Source organism: Macrosteles quadrilineatus, unplaced genomic scaffold (assembly GCF_028750875.1).
Source record: "Macrosteles quadrilineatus isolate MER2022 unplaced genomic scaffold, UCM_ALF_1.0 Scaffold_8__2_contigs__length_117827958, whole genome shotgun sequence".
Lineage (NCBI taxonomy): Eukaryota > Metazoa > Arthropoda > Insecta > Hemiptera > Cicadellidae > Macrosteles > Macrosteles quadrilineatus.
The window spans coordinates 51,833,767-51,857,663 of NW_026542601.1; the positions used below are offsets into that span (position 1 = coordinate 51,833,767).

Here is a 23,897-nt window from a genome sequence, read left to right on the forward strand (position 1 = left end):
AAAATCAAAGTTTAATTGACTTACATAAGTCACTATGTCATCCAGGCGTTACTCGAATGGTGCACTGGGTCCGAACCCACAATCTTCCTTACTCAGTTGATGATGTGCGAAAAATGACTGCAGGCTGTCCACTATGTGCAGAGATCAAACCAAAATTCCTGAAAACTTCTAGTGGACATCTCATCAAAGCTATGGCCCCATTTGAGAGGCTTAATATGGATTTTAAAGGGCCAATCCCTTCAGTAACAAATAACACCTATATTCTAACTATAGTTGACGAATATTCACGTTATCCTTTTGCACTCCCCTGTCCTGATATGAGCTCAAGAACTATTATCAAACAACTTCACAAAGTCTTCAGTATTTTTGGTACACCATCATATATACACACAGACCAGGGTAGCGGTTTTATGTCGGTAGAACTAAAATCATTTTTACATAATTTGGGAATAGCTACAAGTCGTGCAAGTCCATATAACCCACGTGGAAATGGGCAAGTTGAACGATTCAACGGAGTAATATGGAATACTGTTCAGCTAGCATTGAAATCGAGAGGGATGAAAATAACTCAGTGGGAAAGTGTTTTAGATGAAGCCCTTCATTGCATCAGATCCCTCTTATGCACAGCTACGAATTGTACACCGCACGAAAGAATGTTTAAACATCAAAGAAGATCTAGCAATGGAGAAACTATCCCTACTTGGCTGACTATTCCAGGAAAAGTTCTTATGAAGAAGCACATAAGAGGCAGTAAGTTTGACCCACTGGTCGAAGAGGTTGAAGTAATTGAGACAAACCCAAAATATTCTTTAGTCCGCAATAAAGAAGGAAGAGAATCAATTGTGTCCTTAAGATATTTAGCACCAAGAGGAAATGTAATGCAAAATCCAACAAATCTTACTTATGAAAACGAAGACGGTGATGAACAGTTGGAACAGAACACTACCTCGTCAAAATCGCTCCTTCTGGAACAGAACACTACTTCGTCACAACCGCTCCTTCAAAACTATACAGATTTATGTTTACCACCAGCAACGTCAGATGGTGTTCCTGAAAATGATGAACATCAAACCAGCAGCGCTCCTTGCAATCAACCTCATCCTCCACGTCGGTCAACCAGACCAAAGGTGTTACCTAAGAAATTCGATGTGTATAAAATTTACTAGAGCGGAAGAATGTGGTGATATTCCAAGTACTGTACAAAATGTCAGCTGACATTCTCTTAATGTTTTAGTCAGATTTGTTTATTTATTCTGTTTAATTCTTGTATTCAGTTTTGCTTAATAAAACCTAAGTTTTATTCTCTAAAGGTTTATTACAAAATGTAAATAAGACAAAGGAAATGAGGTTGAATTCTGAGTAGCCCAAGCCTTAGAACTAATTCGGAAGGTGATTGAAGAGGTCGACTCTTTCCAATACCTCGGAAGTAAAGTCACAGCAGACGGAGGAGCAAAGGAAGATGTTAGGAGCCGCATTGGGAAAGCTAATGCAGCATTTATTCAGCTTTACCCAATATGGCGTAATAGAAATATTTCAATGAAAACCAAAATCCGCATCTTCAACACAACCGTCAAGTCTGTCCTTCTATATGCCAGTGAAACTTGGAAAATGGATCAGCGTAGTACTTCTCAGCTCCAGGTGTTTGTAAACAGGTGTCTCGGATAATAATGAGAGTGTTCTGGCCAAACACTATATCAAATGAACAGCTTTGGGAGGCAACAGGGCAAAAGATCAGCCTAGAAATCAGAAGACGGAAGTGGAGGTGGCTGGGTCACACTCTTCGGAAGACGGATGGTGCAATTGAAAAGAAGGCCCTGGAATGGAATCCCCAAGGGACCAGAAAGAGAGGAAGACCCTGTGACACCTGGAGGAGAACAATAATGAAAGGAAGCCTTGAGTGTCGGGAAGACCTGGCGCAAGACAGGGATGGATGGCGAGCTCTTCTCGATGCCCTATGCTCCCGCTAAGGAGCGATAGGAAATAAGTCAAGTAAGTCAATCCAAATTGATAACAAATCTACTAACGGAGTATGTTCAATCTATGGTATCACATACTGTATGGAGTTCATGTTTTTGGGCCTGGAATTGGTATCAATGGCCATGTTTTTTTTTTCAGGAATGCTCGGTGGGTTGAGTTGTTTGGTTTCAGTCCCACGGCCACAAACGTGAGCATTTATTAAAAGAATAAAATTGCAAAAAGTGTTTAAGACGGCATTTTGTTAAGGCTAAACAAGTCAATTCTTTAAAAAAAAACTTGCTATTATTCCAACGAGGAGTGGAGCAATTAACTTAGGCCTATAGTTATGATATAGTTTTTAATAAAGGTTTGAAGGAAAGTAACTAACTGTGACCAGACTAGGTGGCGGAAAATTATTTGGGCCTAGGGGCGCAAAAATGCTAAATCCGGCCCTGCGTTTTACCTTAGTCAAGTAAAGCTTTAGAAACCTTGACTCAGCAGTAATTTTTTATTGGTTTAGTGTATAGCACCAACGGCAAGAATACTGATAAAAACCAAAATCACTAACATGCTGCAGTCTCATTTATCCTATAACAACCTATATCAAATTTTTATCGTTGTTGAAGGTACACAAAACAACCACACAGCTTATTCAACAATATTGAACATTTCTACTTACATTCCCTTGAGTGACAGAGCTCCTGATAGCAGTTGCGTAGTTTGGTCAGTAAAGAACAGCGGAAAGCTTCTACCTCAGGATGGGGATGAGGGATGACTATGGGGGGCCTCTCGTAGATGATGACATTCGTAGATATCTCCAAGTCCCAAGGTCCCCTGCATAAGTATACATAAAAACGATAAATGAATAAGTCCAGGCCAATAATTTACCTCAAGAGATCAGTTTGAGAGAGAAATATATCTAGGGCTAAGCTTGGGTCGGGTAGTTTACATTAGAGGTATGAAACTTGGCCGATTCTTATTCTTGCATCGGGCAATGTAATTGTAATCCCAAAATGTGTCTGCTAGGATTGCACCCTCAAAATTTCACGATTTTCTATGGTCGCAGGAGACATTCACAATTTTGTGTGATCATTTTACTGTAGGATATATCTTTTAACATACCAATAAGTTACAAAGCACCCCAATTTTGGCCCAACTCGAAGGTCAGTAGGCCTGCAGACCCCTAATTATCAGTGATTTAAATGGTAGGCTACACACAATTGCCGTAATTTTTTTTAAATTCCAAACAATAGGCCTCTTTCTTGTTTTACATTGAAACCCGTTTAAAAATTATACTTTCTTAAAACTTTATTAGACCTCTTCCATGACCAATTTTCTCCAGAATGTTTCACACACAGACTTGGAAGTTAAATCAATACTAAACCTCAACACAAAACCTCAACCCAAAAATGTAATAAATAATGAGCCATCTGCTTCTGAATTCATAAGTTATGTCTGTTTTTTTTGTTTTTGTTTTTTTTAAATATGTTTATTATTGTCTTTCAGGCTACATAAGCATTGACAAAAGTCAAATATACACAGAAATGCCAAGTCACTATTCTAATTAGGCCACTATTCTAATTTTTTTGTTGTTTCTCTGAAGAGTCGATTTGTGGGAAACGCGGCAGAACTTAGTTCCGGTACCTTCCTTTCAGAAGGATAAAAATATTGGCGTAAATTGGTAAATAAGTTACAGTTCCGGCACCTACTTTTTACAAACTGAACACTGCTCTTGACTATATTGCTGTTTGTAATAGGTACTTAACACCCTCAACCATTGTATTTTATTAGCAATAGAAATAAACAAATATCTTATCCAAAAGTCTCTAAAGAATTATCAACATGGATCCGTCCAAGAAAATGTAAAATGAAAGTCAATTAAATTTAAAGTGCCATCTATAAACCAGCTTAGCCAATAGTTTATAAAAAAAAAACATACTTGCCCTACTTGAAGAGTCAGTCAGAAAGTTGTTGAAATCATAAATTTAGACCAGCACACTCTGTTAGAGGCTCAATTCAACTAATGTTCATTTTTATTCTATTCTCTCTCATTTTATTGTTACAGTGATGGTTAATGTGCAATAGAAGATGCTACAGACAAAAAGTTTTTTTCTTAAGTTTGATTTAGCTAACAAATGTGTTTATTCAAAAGATATAAGTGGCCTAATTTACATCAGCATAACTTGGTCAGTGGCTCAACCTTAACATGGGAAAGGAATGTCTAGTTATATGGATAGTCTAAGGTAGGCTAAAAATTACTCACGCAAGAATAAACTTCTTAGCTACAGGACTGCCCACCACTTCCTCAGAGGCCCTTCGTTTGACAGGCATGGGGGGTCCATTGATCATCGCTCCTGGTCCACTTATGCCCAAAGGGTCCGTGATCGGATCAAACTGTAAACAGATAACATTTCTCAAATTTTGAATTAAGACATAGTCATGTCAATTTTTTAGGATCCAATTAATTTTTCAAATTGAATTTTAGGCTACCAGCTCTCAACTGTGAAATCTTCATTGGATAGAAGCATTCCCCTACGATTGCTTTTGTATGGTCAGCTAGCCTACAGTTGTTTTCATGAACCCAAAAAGAGTGGACTAAACAATGCAGTGCTGTCGGAAAAATCAGATTACCAACTAGATCAGATGATCAACTATACGGGTGGGCAAGTACTCAAATGGTTGAGTATTTTTTTAGCAAGTATTTTATTATTCAGCTAGACTTGATAGTTCAGTTTATCATAGTTAAGTTATCATAGTTCAGTTCAACTAAAACATTCTAAGAGTACTGATCAGCTATAATGATGTCTCAACTAAGCGTGATGACAATAGTAGCACACCTAACACCGGAAAACAAATTTATTTATTTTTTAACTTGTTTTGACAATTTTAGTGTCCTATTATTGAAATTAAATTTTAACCTATTTTTATTATCGGCAACTATTTTTATGTAAAGAGTTTTAGCTTTCTGTTAAGAGGTGTGAAAGTCGCTCGATTGTAGAGACAAGCCAGGAATTTATTCTTCAGAAGATAAAAAATCAAAAATTTGTAATATCCCCCCCGATTGTTTTAAAATTGTGTTTTTTTTTTCCTTAAAAACGAGCCTATACTTTCCAAAGCACCTTGATTTTGGCATTCCCCGCTTTTGGACTAAAACCAAAAGGTCAAAATTTTGGACCTGAAAGTCAAATGAAAAATTGAATAGTCAGGTATGCAGACCCTTACAGTGGCATCATTCTTACTGTCTGTAGATACACCTAGTTTTGGAAAAATTATATTTTTATTTCTATAAGATGATGAAAAACACCGTAAAAATTAGCATAAACGCTGAACAATCTTTTCCATTGTAATATTTATTACGCCAACCCAAATTCAAATAGTAAATATTTTATCTCAACCAAGTTAGTAAATATTTGTAGAACACGTTTCCTCAAACTGAAAATAAAATAGTAACAGCAATTAAATTTTCCAGCTGATCATAATGTAAACAAATATGTTGTTCATAAGGATTATATGGAAACTTTACATGCCACTGGGACAGAGCCCAAGAGATTTTTTCAAAAATGTCAGTTTGCAAATCTGCACAACTACACGAACATTTTGGTATACAATATGGTAGGTTAAATCTAAAAACAAAAAAGCCTTATTGTTCACAAAGTTTCATATTGCGTATTATTAATATTATTATATTAACGAGGTGTTAGCCCGTCCTACGTACGGGAATTGAGTAGTCAGTTAACCCTAGCAGTGGCCAATGTTAGAAGTGGGGAATGGCCAACCCATTTTGGCGATTTTGCAGACTTTTTTTTTGAAAATTCATAAAAATTCAACTGTACAAACAAACCTAGCCAACCTCATATTCATTTTGTTCGGAAAGAACAGGAGAATCTAGAAATAGTAATATCATAATGATTTAGACAGTGTATTTTATCAGTAAAGTGAAAAAAATAAAAAAATAAAATTAAATTAAAAGAATTTTATTTTTGAAATTTCAAAAGCGGCCTTGGTATATTTTTCTATAGATTTTTTATGGGAAATTCATTATATACATTTTGTAGACAATTTAATTCCCTACACAGAAATATATAACATGTTAGGAAAATATTTTTTCCGAGAACCGAAAAAATTGAAAACTGTACAGTGTTAGTTTATGTTGTAAAAAGTTACATAATATATGTGTATACTAATAATGATATATACATGTTTGTAAAGCTAATGAAGTAAGGAATAAAAAAAAGTCATAAAGTTTATGGTAAAAATAATTTTTTACCTATAAACATACGTATATAAAATAATGTTTTTATATTTTAGCGATTTCGCGAGAGAAAAAAATTCAGAGTATTTACTATACAACTTTTGTATCAAATTTTTTTACTTCAAACCAACATAATAATCTTGTAGTGTATTCAATTACCGACATAAAAATGTATAACATGTTAGAAATATTTTTTTTGTAGGTACGTAATAGGGACATAATAATACAATAACCGCAAAACCGCAAATAAGGGTAAACTATACAGTGTTTGTTTGTGTTGTAAAACATTATGTAGGCTGATGATATGTACATATTTGTAAAGCTAATGAAGTAAAGAATCCAAAAAAGTCATTAGTACGATGGTAAAAAGTTATTTTCACCTATGATTATGTGTCAATTTCAGAACGTTTTGAATTTTTTGCGCATTTTGAGAAAATGAAGTGTACAGTATTTAGTATATAACTTTTTACCAATTTTTTTACACCCAAACCAATATAAAAACATGTTGTAGTGTATTCATTTACCTTTATAAAAATGTATAACACTTTGGGTAAATCATTATATAGCATATATAGCACGGCGAACTAAGGTCCGTCTCGTACAACAATCTCTGAATGTCAGAATCGTCATTTTAGGACATGATGCTAACAAAATACAACCTTTTATGAACACTATTTCACACAATTCAGTAATATTTATGCATAATAAAATGCATGAAGATTACTGTTATACACACACACAAACTTCACTAACACTAACACTACGAACTAATGACGTATTTAGTAATAAATCGCGGATAACACGAGAGCGAACACTCACCGGCAACAACAAACAATGGCGAATACACAAGACAGCTGTAGCAGTAATGACTCACTTCCGTCGTCTTCATATGTGAGCAGACGTAAATAACCCTGAGCGCAGGGCTGCCACTCTCACAATCTATATTTCTTCCTCTTCAAAATGACATATTATATGACTAATAATAATAACTTACAGTGTATGTAATTCGTATTTTCCATATCGTCACCTGACGACCATTGGCCATTTGTTAAAAATTTCGAAAACAGCTGTTTTCATAAAATTGTACCGGTTGTGCAATCAATATTTTGTTCTAAATATTACTACCACAATAAAGATAAAATCAGAGCAGGGTAATGCCAAACAAGACGTGTTTTGCCAGTTCCCAAGAGTCGGCTGCAAAAGTCGTGCCGCGCCAAAAATTCATTTGATTTCTAATCATCGTGACATTGTTATATACCTGCTACAGGGTTTGTTTATGTAATAAAATGAAAGTTCAGAATGTGATCTTTCAAATGGTATATATATTATTCTCATCTGAGTTGATTAGCCTATAAGTGCTTTTTTTACCGCTAAAAAAATTTCGGCCCATATCGTCACTAGACGAATTTGGCCATTCTAAGCATCAACGTCAGATCGTCACCAGAAGACGATCGGCCACTGCTAGGGTTAAAACTGTGTACAATTCAGAACAGCTAGTTTACACATATAAAGACAAAGTTTCTTGCAGTTTTAATGTGAAAAATCATCTTGCAAACAAATGTTGTGTGACCAAATATGTTTTTATTCCATCATAGGCCTATACGATATGCATTTTAAATCTGATAATTTTACAATAAAACAGCAATTCTGCAATTTTTACGATGTGAAAAGCGTTAGTATGAGATTTGTGGCCGATTCGCACAGACGCACACTGATTATAAGTAGCCTACAGTAGAGAGAGTAATAGACAATTGAGAAGTGTACAGACCTAGTCAACGACACCACCTTCCATCGCATACCTGCCTCTTCCATAATTATCATCACCACAATACAATTACTTATACTATAGACAATTTCCAGTAGGTCTGAATAGAAACTACCTAAAATAAAACGATAATATCCAATAAAATTCACAGTACACATAATTTAACTTTGGTATCCTAACATCACACAAATCGTCCACACCAATCCTTTACATGAATTTCACTGCATCAATTGCTAAATAAATAAGTGTAAACAAAGACAAATAAAAACAATAACATATAGTTTGTTTTGAAACAGCTGTTTGGTTCAAATAACATTCATTATAAAAAAGAACTGGTCACATGTTGAAGGAATTTAAAAGTAAACACGCTAGTAAAGCTAGTGACGTAATTGTCTATGTTTATTATCCATAACCCTATCAGTTATAATATCCTTGAATCAATGTACATCGTAATTTCCCATATTTAATTTAAACTATAGGCCTAATCCTAATATATTTTATAGTTGAAATATAAAAGTGATATTTTGCCTAGATCAGCGCCCCCAAACGTAACCACAACTGGACACACACCAAACAACTTTTTTTAGATTTCATTAAAGGAAAAGGTACTTGGGGTACTTTGGGATTTATATATGGATACCAAAATCTTCGTCTAGGTGTGTAGATTTGCAAAATGACCTTACTTTTTTTTTAATTCCCTTGGGCTCTGCCCCAGTGGCTTTTACAGTTCCCATGTTATCCTTATGAAGAAAATATTTGTTTAGGCCTACTTTATGTTCAGCTGGATAATTTAATTGTAATTTAAGGAAACACACGCTACAAACATTTACTGACTTGGTTTAAATTAAATATTAAGTATTTGAATTTGGGTTGGCGTAAATATTACAATGGAATACTAAAAGGAAAACTGAATTTACACTGTGCTGCATTTCTTGAGCAATCATTTAAAGAGCCGATTTGCAAACTATGGAAACTTGGGAAAGTCATAGAACACCACCAAGTAGAAGAAATAGAAATAATGTTTTTTTTTTAATTAATAATCATTATTATGGACAACCTAATGCGGCTATGACTGGGAAACATTTGCAGAAGACACTAAAAAACAATATCAGCTTTTGAAAAATGATAAGATATTTACATTAAATGTTGATTGTATTGAACCGTTATGTACATCATGAATATTTCCATAATCTTTGAATTGATTCTTTTAAAGTCATCAGAAATAATGGCTTTTTAAAATAGCGCCTGTAATACTTCACAATTGCTCGAATTCGAGCAACAGGTACACTAGTTCAAAGGGTTAACCCTTATATTAACCTGTGGCTTGTTGTTAGGCATCTCCCATAGAGAGACCCCCGTAAGTTTGTTCCAGAAGTACGGACGATTCTCTCGTTTGCTCCACAACTTCTTCCACCCCTGCTGCACAAGCTCAGGTGGCAAGTCTTCCATGAAGGGCCCGGGTACAGGCATCCCCTACGCAATAAAAAAGCATACAGTACAGTTATAGTATGACAGAAGCACAACCGAGATGTGGACCAAACTATTTTACAAAAGACAAGCAATGCTACTGAAATACTGTAAGTTAAACCAAGCAACAATTTTACAATTTACTTACATGGGGAGTTTGCGGCATGAGTGGCACCGGCATTACGTGATGGTCGAGTGGGACGGGTGGGTGGTGATGGGGAGGAACCATCTTTATAGGTGTGGGGACCAGGATTGGCATCGTCGGCATTGTCTCGTGTGGTCCCGCATCCCATGTTGATGTGCTAGCCACTGACATCTCCTGCTTCATCTCGTTCATATCTGTGTTTGAATCACCACCAAGGTTTCTAATTAGAATTTAGAATTGATAGAAATAAGGTTTGACTTAAGTTTTGAATTGGTAATTCAAATTCAAACATCCTTCCTGATTCTTCCTGATTTAGCACCAAAATTGCGTTAAAGGGTGTACACTCTCCTTAGCTCAATGACATAGGTAGGGGAGGACGGGGTACAGTGGGTCACTTTTTGCTTTCATAATTTTAATTCATAGTATTTTTCATTAGGGGTTGAGTTAAATATTTATTTTTATTGCTTGGCATTTCTTTTGTTATAACAAAATTGTTTTTGCAACTAAATATTAAGTTTTACTACACTAGATAGTGGGGCACAATGAGTTATAAAGAAAAAATACCCCCGCCGCAGCAAACCTACAGACTAAGCGAATTTCCATTTGACTGATTTGATTTACACTGAAATGTCTACTTAAAAATATAACATTTATTACCGATTTAAATAGAATTAGTTTAACAAGTACTTAGGTTTGCTGCATCAGGGAGGGTAAAACTGTTTTTTTTTTTGTAAAATGTTAATAGTAAGTAAGAAATAAAAACGTTTTCCAAATTTGATCAAAATATGTTCATAAACAAGCAAACTACAACAGTTTACTTATTCTCCATTAAAATAACATGGGAATTTAAATTTACAATTTTTTGGAATTTTCTCCGTAACCATTAGGCGCATAACAACGCTTCAATATACTAAATTATTTGTTTTTTTAAGCTCTACAACATGGTTTGGAAAGAAATTGCTAAATTTTATGTTTTTTGGGTCAAAAATGGGAAAAACCTATTTTTACCCCATAAAACCCCCCGTAAAATATCGTTCCCATGGTCCGATCATGCTGGATCGCGAACTCGTTCGAATTAACGTAGGTTTACAAATTGTTACAACACGTTTGTACCAAATTTCATCAAAATCGGATCATTTTTGCTCGAGTTATCGTGCTAACGGACACATATCTAATATATAAAATTCACAGTGTTTGTCTGCAAACTCCTCCGGAACGACTTCACCGATCGTTATGAAATTTGGTGTGTAAATTCTGTAGGTATGCGAATCGGACGTAAACTATTTCCCGTTTCGAAATTCTTAAAAGGGCTCCGCCCCAGTGGCTCTGGAGTTTCCCATGTTAACCTTATGAGAAATGGAATTAATGAATCTTAACAGCTGTTTCAATTAAACAAGTTGGTTCTGTTCTATGATGTTCAATAGCATTAAAGTTACAAGGATTACCAACAGGGTGCAGCACTATTATTTCTTTTACATTTATGGCAACAGCTAATTTGCAACCAAAAGGTGAGTGAGCGTAACGAACGAACTTCAACCTGGAGGCGAGTTAGCGTAGCGAACGAGCTAACCTGAAGGCAAGTGAGCGCAGCGAACGAGCTCCAACCTAAAGGTGAGTGAGCGTAGCGAACGAGCTCCAACCCAAAGGTGAGTGAGCGTAGCGAACGAACTTCAACCTGGAGGCGAGTTAGCGTAGCGAACGAGCTAACCTGAAGGCAAGTGAGCGCAGCGAACGAGCTCCAACCTAAAGGTGAGTGAGCGTAGCGAACGAGCTCCAACCCAAAGGTGAGTGAGCGTAGCAAACGAACTTCAACCTGGAGGCGAGTTAGCGTAGCGAACGAGCTAACCTGAAGGCAAGTGAGCGCAGCGAACGAGCTCCAACCTAAAGGTGAGTGAGCGTAGCGAACGAGCTCCAACCCAAAGGTGAGTGAGCGTAGCGAACGAACTTCAACCAGGACGTGATTGAGCGATGCGAACGAGATCATCTTGAAAATTAAACGTAACGGTACTTTCTTTCCATCGGTCTGTCTTAGGGAAACCTATAACTTAGGCGATACGAAGTTATATATATATATGAATTTGAACGGATGGTGTTTTTGGCCTCTAGGGACCTCAAAACGAAGAAAAAAATCGGTCCCGCGTCCAGGTCTTACCATGAGTACTACGGTAATAGCTTATTCCCTATATGGGAAATTCGCTAAAAGAACAAAGTATCACACCAACATGTTATATTCCTGGAAACACAATTTGCAAAACTAAAAAAGCTATTTTGAGAAATGCTGCTCAATACAAATAATGTCTTAATGCACATTATATGATTCAAAGTTTAGTGAAAATGTCAACTTAGTTATTTTTCTTTCTGTACCAGGATATATTTTTTGTTTTGGTTGTTTTTTGTCAATGTCTTTATGGTCTGCCAAATACATTCCTTCTTCATCTAACACAATATTGTGAGTTGGCAACATTTTTCTCATGTATTTCACTTCATATGCTTTTTCTTATGATATCATAAGCATTTTCAATGGGACCCGTTGTGTCACAAACAAAGTGACCCACTGTACCCCAGAGGAAGCTGCCATTTTTAAGTGAATAGTAATTATGTATTCTATGATACTAACAATAAAGTCTTATTATCTAAATGAATAACAACAGCCTAGGATCATTTAGGTAGTTATAGAGAAAGTTACATTAAATAAAAAAAAACCATGGTAAATATTTAAAAAGAAGCTAACCACAATTTTCCAGCATGGAGGCAAAATTAAACAAAGCCAACTATCTCCCTCACAATTTCACTCCATCTGTTGCTCTTTTTCCACAATATGGGCTAGCAGGTAGGCCACCTAAACTATACTGGAAACAGGAAAAAAATATCCCTTAAAGGGAAATTTTCCAATGACCCAGTGTGCCCCATGACCCACTGTACCCCGTCCTCCCTGTGTATTATAATTGTTTGGATATGGTTAGTCCAAATTTAAAGTTCATTGACACCTACTTAAGAAATTGAATAATAAAACATACAATGAAACAATTAAAATATTATAAAGTATCACCAAGCTGAACAACATATTTGGCAACTCAAACTCAAACATCCTTCTTCCTGATTTAGCACCAAAATTGTGTTAAAGGGTGTACACTCTTCTCAGCCCAATGACATACTGTACTGTGTATTATAATTGTTTGGATAGGGTTAGCCCAGATTTAAAGTTCATTAACACCTACTTAAGAAATTGAATAATAAAACATACAATGAAACAATTAAAATATTATTAAGTATCACCAAGCTCAACAACATATTTGGTAATTCAAATTCAAACATCCTTCTTCCTGATTTAGCACCAAAATTGCGTTAAAGAGTGTACACTCTTCTTAGCCCAATGACATACTGTGTATTATAATTGTTTGGATGGGGTATGCTCAGATTTAAAGTTCATTAACCCCTACTTAAGTGTCTCTTCTGATCATGGTGATACAGTAACTTTTTTTTTTTAATTAACCTAATTGAAATAGGCATTAACTGACAAATGGGTTCACTTGATAGACAATGATTGCTGTATTCACATTCACCAGGAAAATTGAGCTTGGCCATGTTGGATTAAGCCTTAGAAATATTAAGCGTTAAAATCAATTTGTTTCCTACCAAACTGCTTAGACCTAAGTCGGAATTGCGATGCATAATTTGGTGTCACTAAGGCTGATTTTAGCATTCGCTGCAGTCGTCGCATTGAACACGGCAGAGACACTTATTTACTCACAAAGAGTTAGTGGGGGAATGAAATAACTCAGTATTAAATATTGTGATCAGGAAGTAATGACGGTGTATTGACTGAGTAGTTACACAAATTGAAGAAGGCCTATGGACCCTTTAATGTTGTACGAGCTAATGAGTAAAAAACAACGTGAAAAATGTGTTGGACTGTTCATCCCATTAACAGGTTTGGATTGCAGAATAGGCTATCCTAGAATATCAGGTGCTGTGAGAACCAACGTGTCATAATTAGTTTTGTCAATAACATGCCAGCAGAATTAACTTAACATTATTATATACCGTATACAAAACATAACTTAATACAGTACATTCCCGATTATCCGAGGTCGTTTTTGGCCTAAATGTTCACTGCGGCCCGCAAAATGGCAGGCACGGTCCCAGTACGGCGCAGCGTCGAGCGAACTCATTTGGCTCTCAAATATTTCGGTCTGACGTATAGCAAATAACGTACGGTGATGTACTGCGCTACAACGAGAGTCAAACGTAGTTCGCTAAATCATCAACAGATAGCAGCTAGCACTGCTTGGAACGTATCCGGTCAGATTGTGTTGCCAATTTGAGGGAGAATGAGGGGACAAAAAGTTGTTTTCTAAGCTTGCCAAAAGGGGATTTTACAGGGAAATTTACTACCAACTTACACCACAACTAGCTGTGTGCCCGTTCAACGCACAGGGATTTTATAATAGTCAGTTGAAACCTTCTTATATTAAGAACAGCAGTTGGTTTGCATATTTTCAGATATGCTGGCAAAACTATTATGTATCAACCTTCGCAAATACAGTCTGACAGTTTAAAAAAAGCAAAACTTATACAGTTAATACATCAATTAAATTGAATATGGCTGTAATAAATAAGGTGCAACACCAACGATAACTAATTTGTAAATAACAGTGATGTGTTGGTACGTAAAAATGATTCTTGCTGCTACCAACGGTTCTAAGGAAAAGAACCAGTATGTTAGCAGTTAAACCAACGTTTGCAGTTAAGAACTATAGGTACCTAGTAAATCCGACCAATTAAATGCGTTAATCAAGTCCCGAGGTTATTGATCTCTTGGTTATGGACTTTCTTGTAAAAAGTTATCGGCAATCAAAGTTATTTCCCATTAACTGCTTCATTTGTAAATAACTTTTAATGTAAACTATTCGGTATCAGTTAAAAAAAAAAAAAAAAAAACAACCTTATACGACCAACTTTTTGGTAATTAATAGATTACATATTCTCTAAACAATGATTAAATTCAAATTCAAATTGTTTATTTGGCCATTAAACATATACATAATAGGCTAGGCTATGTCAATACATAGGTAATTCAATAAAATAAAATAAAACCATCATCAGAGATTGGTTAACAATAAAATCAAACCATGCTTAGTTTAAGCACAGAAAACGTACTACTATAACCCAGAATGCCAACCGCATGGTAAAAAGCATTAAGCGGTTTGAGAGAGCTTTGCCCGTCAATCCGTAGGCAGCGCCACCAGCGTTGCTATGCTATTGCATGGCAACGCTGGTGGCGCTGCCTACGGTTTGACAGGCAAAGCTCTCTCAAACCGCTTAATGCTTTTTACCATGCGGTTGGCATTCTGGGTATAGTAGTGTACGTTTTCTGTGGTTTAAGTCAAAAGCAGACAAAATAAAAAGTTAAATAAATCTGATTAAAACCATGCACATTTGGGAAAAAAATCAAAAAGCAGTTAAAAAAAGCACACACCATTCATTAGTAGGCCTACTATTGAAATTAGTAGGAAATGTGACAAAAATCACACAATGCTGGGTTTCTGGACGTTTGTAATTTAATTTCTTAAGTAGGTTGGCCGTGTATTCTCTAGGGAAAAGTACCAGTATCAAGGATCGTCGTCGAAAAGGTTGTTATGAATAATTGGGTAGGCGTACCGGTACGTACCTAAGAGATGGGCTATGGGTCTATTGGCTGTATGGTCCAGCGATTGCATCACACGGTGAGTAGGAACAGAAAGTGACACATTGGAAAAGCGAGTTTAGCATCACCCATAAACCTCTGTTACAATCACCCACTGCAGTTGTGATTTTATACTTTACACTTTATACAACCGCCATTGAAGAGCCGTCAATGAGTGGAAACCTTGTTTGTAAGCTATTGGCGGCGATCATTAATAAATTTAAGTTTCCCAGCCCTAGATACAACACTGATTCAAGGTCTTCTTTCTGGTTATCAAAACTCAAGAACAATTTTATGTACAAAGAATCTCTGATTCCTGACCTGGATGAATGTACGTCTAGCTATTTAATTTAATTTACGGTTACACTATATTATTGCACTTGCGATTAATTAAAGGGGGTTTTTAATGGGTTTTCCCATTTTGGACCATAAAAACATAACATTTTCAGGGTTGGTACTGATTTTGGAAAATGAAATTCCCTGACTTTTCCAGGTTTTCCAGACTGATATTATACTTTTTCCAGGAAAAAGTATAATATCAGTCTAATATCAGTCAAGTATAATATCAGTCAAAATATCGAATAGTCAGAATCGAGAATTATTAGAAAAAATGTAGGCCTAAATAGTTTACTCATAAAACCAATAAGAAAAGAATTAAACATCTGGAATCTGGAAAATTAAGAGTACCAACTAACTTAACCTCACACTTTATGTTCTACTTGGCCTTGACTTGACACTAGCAGATAGACGATACGGTGCTTCTGATACTGATATATATATCGATATTTTGCTTGCGATATCATCGGCTTATATCGGAAGAAACATGTGATATAGGAAAAATAACTACCATGCTTGTACCGGAGACAAAAAGTAATACCAAACTAAACTATTAAATGTTTCAACTAACAGGATAAAATTTTTTTTATAAACTCCTACAAGTGCAGTTTTTTTAGTTTATTAAAGGTTGAATCAGTATTGAAAGGGTAAAGGTGTTGAACTTTTCAAAGACTATACTCCGGGAAATAAAAGTATTATTAATAAAGAAGGCTTGTCAGAATCTGAGTGGAAAGACAGTATAAAAATGATTGCAAATGTGGTGCCAGTGCGTGTTCTCCACAGCAGGCAATAACCGCTGCAGGCATGCCTGTGGTGAGATTGAAACCCTTGCACATGCCCTTGGCTTCTGTCCGTTTGGTGAACTTCTAAGAATCACTAGGCATCACAAAATAAGAAGTATCATAGCAAATGCCTTCCGAAAAAGGTATAACACATGGGAAGTGCAAGAAGAAGTACACTGTCTTTCTTCTAAAGGAAGCACCAGAAGAGTAAATATTTTATTGATAGAAAGAGAAACTAACAAAGGCATAATTCTCGATTCAACAATTCAATTTGAAATAAACATAAATCAACCTAACGAAGTAAATGAAGAAAAGAAAAAAAATATGATCCTACCTTTGAATATTTCAAGCAAAATTTTAAAATTTGGAAAGTTGAGGTGATTGGATTGTTTATTGGTTCAAGAGGAACATTATCAAAATTTTTTGTGAACTTTTGGAAACAATATGATTTGGACAGATCCTTTTTGAAAATTATTACTCATGAAACATTAAGAGGTTCATTGAGCATAATGAGAAATCATCTATATGGCAAACATCCAAATTAATCAGTCTTATACAATTTTATCTTGTATAATTTTTTCTGTGTCATTGGCAACCTTATTTTTTAAGGCAGATGTATTTATTTTTATAAATAAATTCTTTTCTCTTTTTATAAATTCAATGAGGAATTGTATTCAGTATCGTATTGAAATTGAAACGATGAATGTAGGCCTATCCTTCCGCGCATCCCGGTACTAGCAGTGTTTCCATACGTGGGATTATTAACTTATCCCGAAAACTTTTCAGAGCCAGCTTAGCCTTAGGACACATTCCCTTAGGGTGGTGTAATTCACGTATCGCATTTATTCCTAAACCAGGAAGGGATAGTTACACTGATCCTAAGTCATTTAGACCCATTTCTCTATCTTCTTTCTTCCTTAAGATCCTAGAAAAGTTGGTCTCAAGATATATGATGGATACAGCTCTTAGGACACATCCTTTTCATAATAATCAGCATGCGTATGTCTCAGGAAGATCATGCGAGACTGTGTTGCACCAACTTGTAAGCAAGATTGAGAAAGCTCTAGAGAGCAGTGAAGTGGCCCTGGGTGCCTTTCTCGATATTCAAGGTGCTTTTGATAATACTGGTACTCCAGCAATTCTTAATGCGGTGAGAGGAAGAGGTTTTCACGGTATAATATGTAGATGGATTGAATCCTTGCTTCACAGTAGGAAGGTTAGGCTCTCACTCCATAATGACACGATCGAGGCAAGAACTACTCGAGGATGCCCTCAGGGGGGGGGGGGGTTCTCTCTCCTCTCCTTTGGAATTTGGTAGCAGACGACCTTATAAGGACACTCAACAAAAGTGGGGTTTTCGCCTTAGGTTATGCTGATGATGTTGCAACCCTTGTGGTTGGAAAGTTCCACGGAACCATAACTGACCTTATGAATAGAGCTTTAAGGGTAGTGGACCGTTGGTACCAGGAAGATGGGCTCTCTATAAATCCCAGGAAAGTTGTAATAGTACCCTTCACAAGAAGGAGGAAACTGGATGGGATCGGCCCACTAAGACTGCAGGGCACTGTAATAGAGCTGCAGAATCAGGTGAAGTATCTTTGTGTAATTTTGGACAGATCACTTCACTGGGGACCACATCTTCAAAAAGTCACTGAGCGTGGCAAATGGTCCCTTATGGCATGCAGGCGGATGGTAAGTGGCACATGGGGGTTACAGCCTAAACTTTTATGCACTGGCTGTATGTATCTGTTGTTCGACCCGCCCTTACATATGGTTCGCTTGTGTGGTGGCCAAAGATGGAATCTACTATAGCTGTCAAAGCTTTAGCAGGAGTTCAGAGGCTTGCTCTTATAATGATAACTGGGGCAGTAAGCAGCTGTCCTGGAGCGGCTCTTGACTGTCTGCTTGATATGCTACCTATCGACATTTACATCAAGGTGGTAGCAAGTAAAACAGCCCAACGCCTTAGATGCGAATACTTATGGATAACCTCAGGAAACAATAAAGGGCACTCCAAAATTGTTCAGGTGGTACATAATGATGAATTGCACTTGCCTTCAGATCACATGTCCAAAAAATACTCCTTTGGAAAGCCTTTCAAAGTACTAATACCAGATAGGAAGGATTGGTCTGGCGGAAAAGGACCCATACCCACAGGTGATTTAGAATGCTATACTGATGGTTCTAAGATAAAAAATGGGGGCACTGGAGCAGGTGTGCATTGGATGAATGGAGGCACTGGCATTTGTCTTCCAATGGGGGTGTACCCAACTGTCTTTCAAGCGGAGGTCACTGCCATTCTAGTTTGTGCTCAAGAACATCTTAACAAAGATATCAGAGACAAAACAATCAATATCTATACTGATAGTCAAGCGACCTTAAAAGCATTAAACTCTTACGAATTCAACTCCAGGCTCGTGTGGGATTGTTTTGCTTCTGTGTCTGAGTTGGGTAGGAGAAATGACCTTACGCTTTGCTGGGTGCCAGGACACTCAGGCATTAAAGGAAATGAAGCTGCAGACAGATTGGCAAATACTGCCTCTGCGACATCATTGTTAGGCCCGCAACCCTTCTGTGGCATCTCACGAAACAGTGTATGTTCTGCGATTGCGTCATGGGCCAAGGAAAAGCATCGCAAACGCTGGGTCGATGTTCCCCTTCTTAGGGTCAGCAAGCTTACTCTGTTTAGGCCCTCCAAAAAGGTTGCCTGTGACCTCTTGAGACTAGACAGACGAAGAATTAAATTAATTGTTGAACTGATAACTGGTCATGGAAGATTCAGGAAACATCTACAACGGATGGGCTTATATGATGGTGAACCGATCTGTAGGTACTGTGATAGGTCAGAAGAGACAGCTGATCACTTACTCTTTGATTGTAACGAGCTCTTTGACGCTAGATCGATAACTCTTGGAAATATGGCTAGAGGTAGATACCTTCCTGAGGATGAACTAATTGGGAAGCTACAGGCATTCATTGGGCGCCTTAACTTGTAGGTCAACAAGAAAGCAATTATTGCGCACCCCAAATAATTTGATTTCGGATGAAGTGCTTAAAGGTCTCTTAAAGACCTGCCCCTGTCAGATAAGATAAGATAAGATCCCGAAAACAGGATTTTTAGAGCATGAGCGGGATTTGAAGGGGATGTGGGATAAAACAGGAGTTTTGGCTATGACGTCCGTTTTTATTTACTATGCTTTTATTTTAGTGAAAAACTAACCCCAATCAAAAAAATTACCTTAACAAAATATAATAGCAATGTTAAAACAACTATTTAAACGAAATATGTCCAATTCAACACTCAGAATTTAACTTTCAAAAATCTTAGAGGATTAAACGGGATTTCTTAACCAAGTGACCGGGATTATATTCTTTTGGTCGTGTAGAAACACTGGGAGCTCGGTGCGTTCAATTAAGCCAGTAATCAGAGGGTGATGATAGAATGTCTGTCGATGTTCGATGTTTTTTATATCGATGGTAGGTTCCAGATGTTTTTGTTACATCGATGTTTTCGTCAAACTTCGATGTTTTTGACCAAGTATTGAGACCTAGATGCAAAATGTAGCATATCTGTAAAAAATGTAGTCTTTCAAGAGAAATTCCAGATTTTTTCCAAAATTCCCTGACTTTTCCCTGACTTTTCCAGACCAACAAAATTCCCTGACATTTCCAGGTTTTCCAGGTTTTCCCTGACCGTACCAACCCTGATTTTGGAATTTATTTCCCAAACATTTTGTAGAGCTTATAAAAAGAAATAATTTTGTATATTGAAGCATTGTTGTAGGGCCTATGCCTAATGGTTACGGAGAAAATGAAAACTATTGTAGTTTACTTGTTTAGGGTTGATCAAATTTGGCAAATTTATTTATTTTATCCTATACTTATTGACGTTTGGTCAAAAACACTGTTTACCTTCCCCGTAGCAGCAAACCTAAGCACTCGTTAAATCTAATGTTTTTTTTTTAATTTGGAATAAATATGTCTTAACTTATTTATGGAAATATTTCAGTAAATATGTTAAATCAGACAAGTTGAAATTCGCTTAGTCTGCAGGTTTGCTGCGAAGGGGTATTATTAGTATAACTTTGGTTATTTTGATGGCTGCACTTTCTTTACTTTAGGTCCTACACTCATTCGAACAAAAATATTGATTATTCAATTATTTCATTCGATATGTCGTTTGGTTAGTTAGGTTAGGTTAACCTTACCTAACTAACGAAACGATATAGAATGAAAAAACCGATTAATCGATAGATAACTTATTTTCATTCGAATGGGTGTGTAGGACCGAAAGTAAAGTGCAGCCATTTTGATGGTTGTTGTTTAGCTGGTAGGTTTGTCTTTATTATTGTTGTTGTTATGAACTTACATCGTTATTATATTGTTGAATTTTTTCTAGTCTAACTTAACTTATAAGCACAAAATTTGTTATTATTGTCAGAATTATCAACTATTCTAGACTTCCACTTTCAGTATTATTTCACTGTTTCTGTTCCTTTTTGTTTGCATTAGACTGTTAGTAAGCTAATTTTCTTTAGCCTATTTAGCCTAGGGTACAATGAACTATTTCATCATTTTAAACTGTTTTCTGTTGTGTATGTTATTTGTACGGTATAAGCCATCCTGAGTTGTACTGTTTTGATTTGTATGGTTGTAAAATGGAGATATCCATTGCCAATAAATAAATAAATAGATTCGGTAAGGTAAACTTAAAGTTAAGGTTAGGCCTTATATTTAATTAACCGAATTGTTACAGTAACTTAGTTAAAGAGGATTTTCTCCACTGTTTTTATCCAATTAAAACACTGACACTGGAAAAAATGCATTTTTTAAACAGTTATTATCAGTGTTTGGTGGCCTAGGCTAGAAGACTGTAAACTTCTAGGCCAAAAATAGGCTAAGTTAAATTAAACTAAATCCTACTTAACATTCTAATAAACTCATGATCATGGAAAAATAAAAGTCTACTAGAGTTCACTAAATAAAGACTTACCAATGTTTACATTGGTAAACTAATTACAATAGGCCTAATAATGTTTTGGGCCTTACCAATACCCTCGGATTTAAGGCCTAATAAAGAAAGCTAACAGATATGATGCTCCATGCAAAGAATTCAACGGAGCAATCACACAAATTTTTAATACAAAACACGTAATGTACTTACCGGTCAAATATTATGATACACTAACAGCAAAAAAGAGCGCAATTACGAATTCATTCATCAATTTCTAAACCGCCCAAACGTAGAGTTACTAGAGACGACGCCATTTTCGCTCACATAACTGGATTTTAGACACAAATAATAAAGGGAAACATAACGTCACGAGTCTGTGCCTTTTACATTACATAAAGATAAGTTCAAACGTACTATAAAAAAGGTTGTTGTGTTGTACCCAATACAAATAAAATTCAATAACTTTAGCAGTATTATTTTATTTATAACACATCAATCGATAGCTTAAACAAGTAGTATTCTATAATCTTAAACAATCGTTTAAAGGTGTTTAGATTTTTAAATGTTAAAGAAAAAATAGATTTTTATGTTTTCAATATTATGTATTAGCATTGATTATACATGTAGTATGAACAAGAATTATTATTGATTATTATTTGTTGATTGACTAAATTGCTGACGCCCAGACTGTCATCTGTCACCTACCTGCTGTGTAGACTACAAAAGCTGGTTGACGGTTCAAGATTCAAGATTTATTTCGGTCATTAAGTAATTTACAATAGGCTTTGTCTTACATAAAAATAATAAACTAAAAATGATATTTCAGTCTTTTCCTGAAAAAAAAAACATTGAGCAACATGAACATGTCATTCAAAAACATGACATCGAGATTCTCCTTAAGGGTAACTATAGCTGCTTTCATAGCATAATTTCATATGGTTTGGTATTTTGGAGTGGTTGTAGTGAGGCAAAAAGCATCTTTGTCCTTCAAAAACGTGCAGTTAGAAGAATATGTGGAGTCCATAGACGGACACACTGTAAAACCTCTGTTCCAAGAACTAAACATTCTCACACTTCCGCCTCTCTTTATATTGGTATCCGCATTGCTCGTTAAGAAGAATCTCTATATTTTTAAACTAACAGCATGGTCCACAAGAAGAGCAACAAATCCACGTGTATCTCAAGTAAATTCCACCCTTGCAAGCAAGAGCCCTTACTTCAATAGTATAAAAATGTGCAATAAATTGCCTCAGAGTACATCACGCAAGAGCCTCTATCAATAATTTCAAGAACCTACTAAAAACATATTTAAGTCATAAGCGGCCTACTACACAGTGTTGATAAAACATTAATGAAAAAATACTAAAATGCTATGGGAAGGGGGAAACAAGTCCACGACGTAGGAAGTTGTGAAACAGTAGTAAAGGCGTAAAGATATTTTCGGAGAATGTTTATATACTTGTAGCCTAAAAGTTTATACCAAGTTTCATAAAAATATCTCCAAGAGTTTTTGAGTTATTAATTATTAAAATTATTAAAAAAAATAAATAATGATGGATTACGGCTAAACAAAGACGAAATCGAAAATAAGTTATTCTATATTTTCGACTCTTATTTGCATGTAGAATCTGAATCTGCACAGCCCGCTACGCTTTACCGAAATACCCTGTATATTTGAACGTTATGGACTCCGAAATCGCTCAACAGATTGTAATGAAACTTTCAGGCAATATTAAGCATTATTTAAGGATGGTTTGTGTGAAGTTTGGTGCAGATCCGTCAAAAGGGCTCCGCCCCAGTGGCTCTGGAGCTTCTCATGTTAACCTTATGAGTACTTATATTTAAATGGAATTAAAGAATCTTAACAGCTGGTTCAACTAAACAATGTCATGCTGGGATGTTCAATAGTATTAAAAAGTTCATAGGTTTACCAAAAAGGGTGCTGCACTATTACTTGTTTTAAATTTATGACAACAGCTAATTTGCAACTAAAAGGTGAGTGAGCGTAGCGAACGAAGTTCAACCTGGGACCCATCTATATAAATAAAGTTAGAGTTTTGTCTGTACATTGCTCAGAATCGTAAATTTTTAGGTTATTTTTACGTTTTATACATTAAAGAAGCCGAAACAAGTCTCATCTAAATTTCTGTCTGTCTGTCTGTCTGTCTGTCTGTCTGTCTGTCTGTCTTTCTGTCTTTCTGCAACACTCAAGATGGCATTTTACGCAATCTTCTCCAGGAAAACGAGAGTACCTATCAAGACCCAAGTCATTTTAATGTATTCACTGGATTGGCGAGAGTGTCTTTAGCCATTAAAATATGGCCTCACTACTTTGTAATTAAAATTACGGACGTTCAAAAATGCAGTTTTGTGCGATTTTTGTCAAATTGTCGTTCAATTTTTATCGTCTATGAAATAACGAACAGCTGTTCGGATCAAGATTATTTTTTCTAGCTGTCAATGATATGTTTACAAATGTTGTTTACAAATACCGCAACCATTTCGAATCACGTTTTGAAAGCAAATCCCAACCAAGTGAGATTAAAAACGTTTT

At 36.0% G+C, this 23,897-nt stretch overlaps 1 protein-coding gene across 1 annotated transcript in view; it reads right to left on the bottom strand.

The window, feature by feature from the left end:
- The window catches only part of LOC129000834 (mRNA (2'-O-methyladenosine-N(6)-)-methyltransferase-like), a 47,541-nt gene extending 25,886 nt beyond the window's left edge, over positions 1–21,655 (bottom strand). The window contains exons 1-5 of the mRNA XM_054427879.1: positions 21,554–21,655; positions 9,589–9,779; positions 9,291–9,446; positions 4,220–4,350; positions 2,636–2,790 (exon numbers count right to left, since the gene is read on the bottom strand). Coding sequence (XP_054283854.1) covers positions 2,636–2,790; positions 4,220–4,350; positions 9,291–9,446; positions 9,589–9,777 — 631 coding nt within the window. The 5' untranslated portion in view covers positions 9,778–9,779; positions 21,554–21,655. The remainder of the gene's footprint in view (positions 1–2,635; positions 2,791–4,219; positions 4,351–9,290; positions 9,447–9,588; positions 9,780–21,553) is intronic.
- Between the last annotated feature and the right edge of the window lie 2,242 nt (positions 21,656–23,897).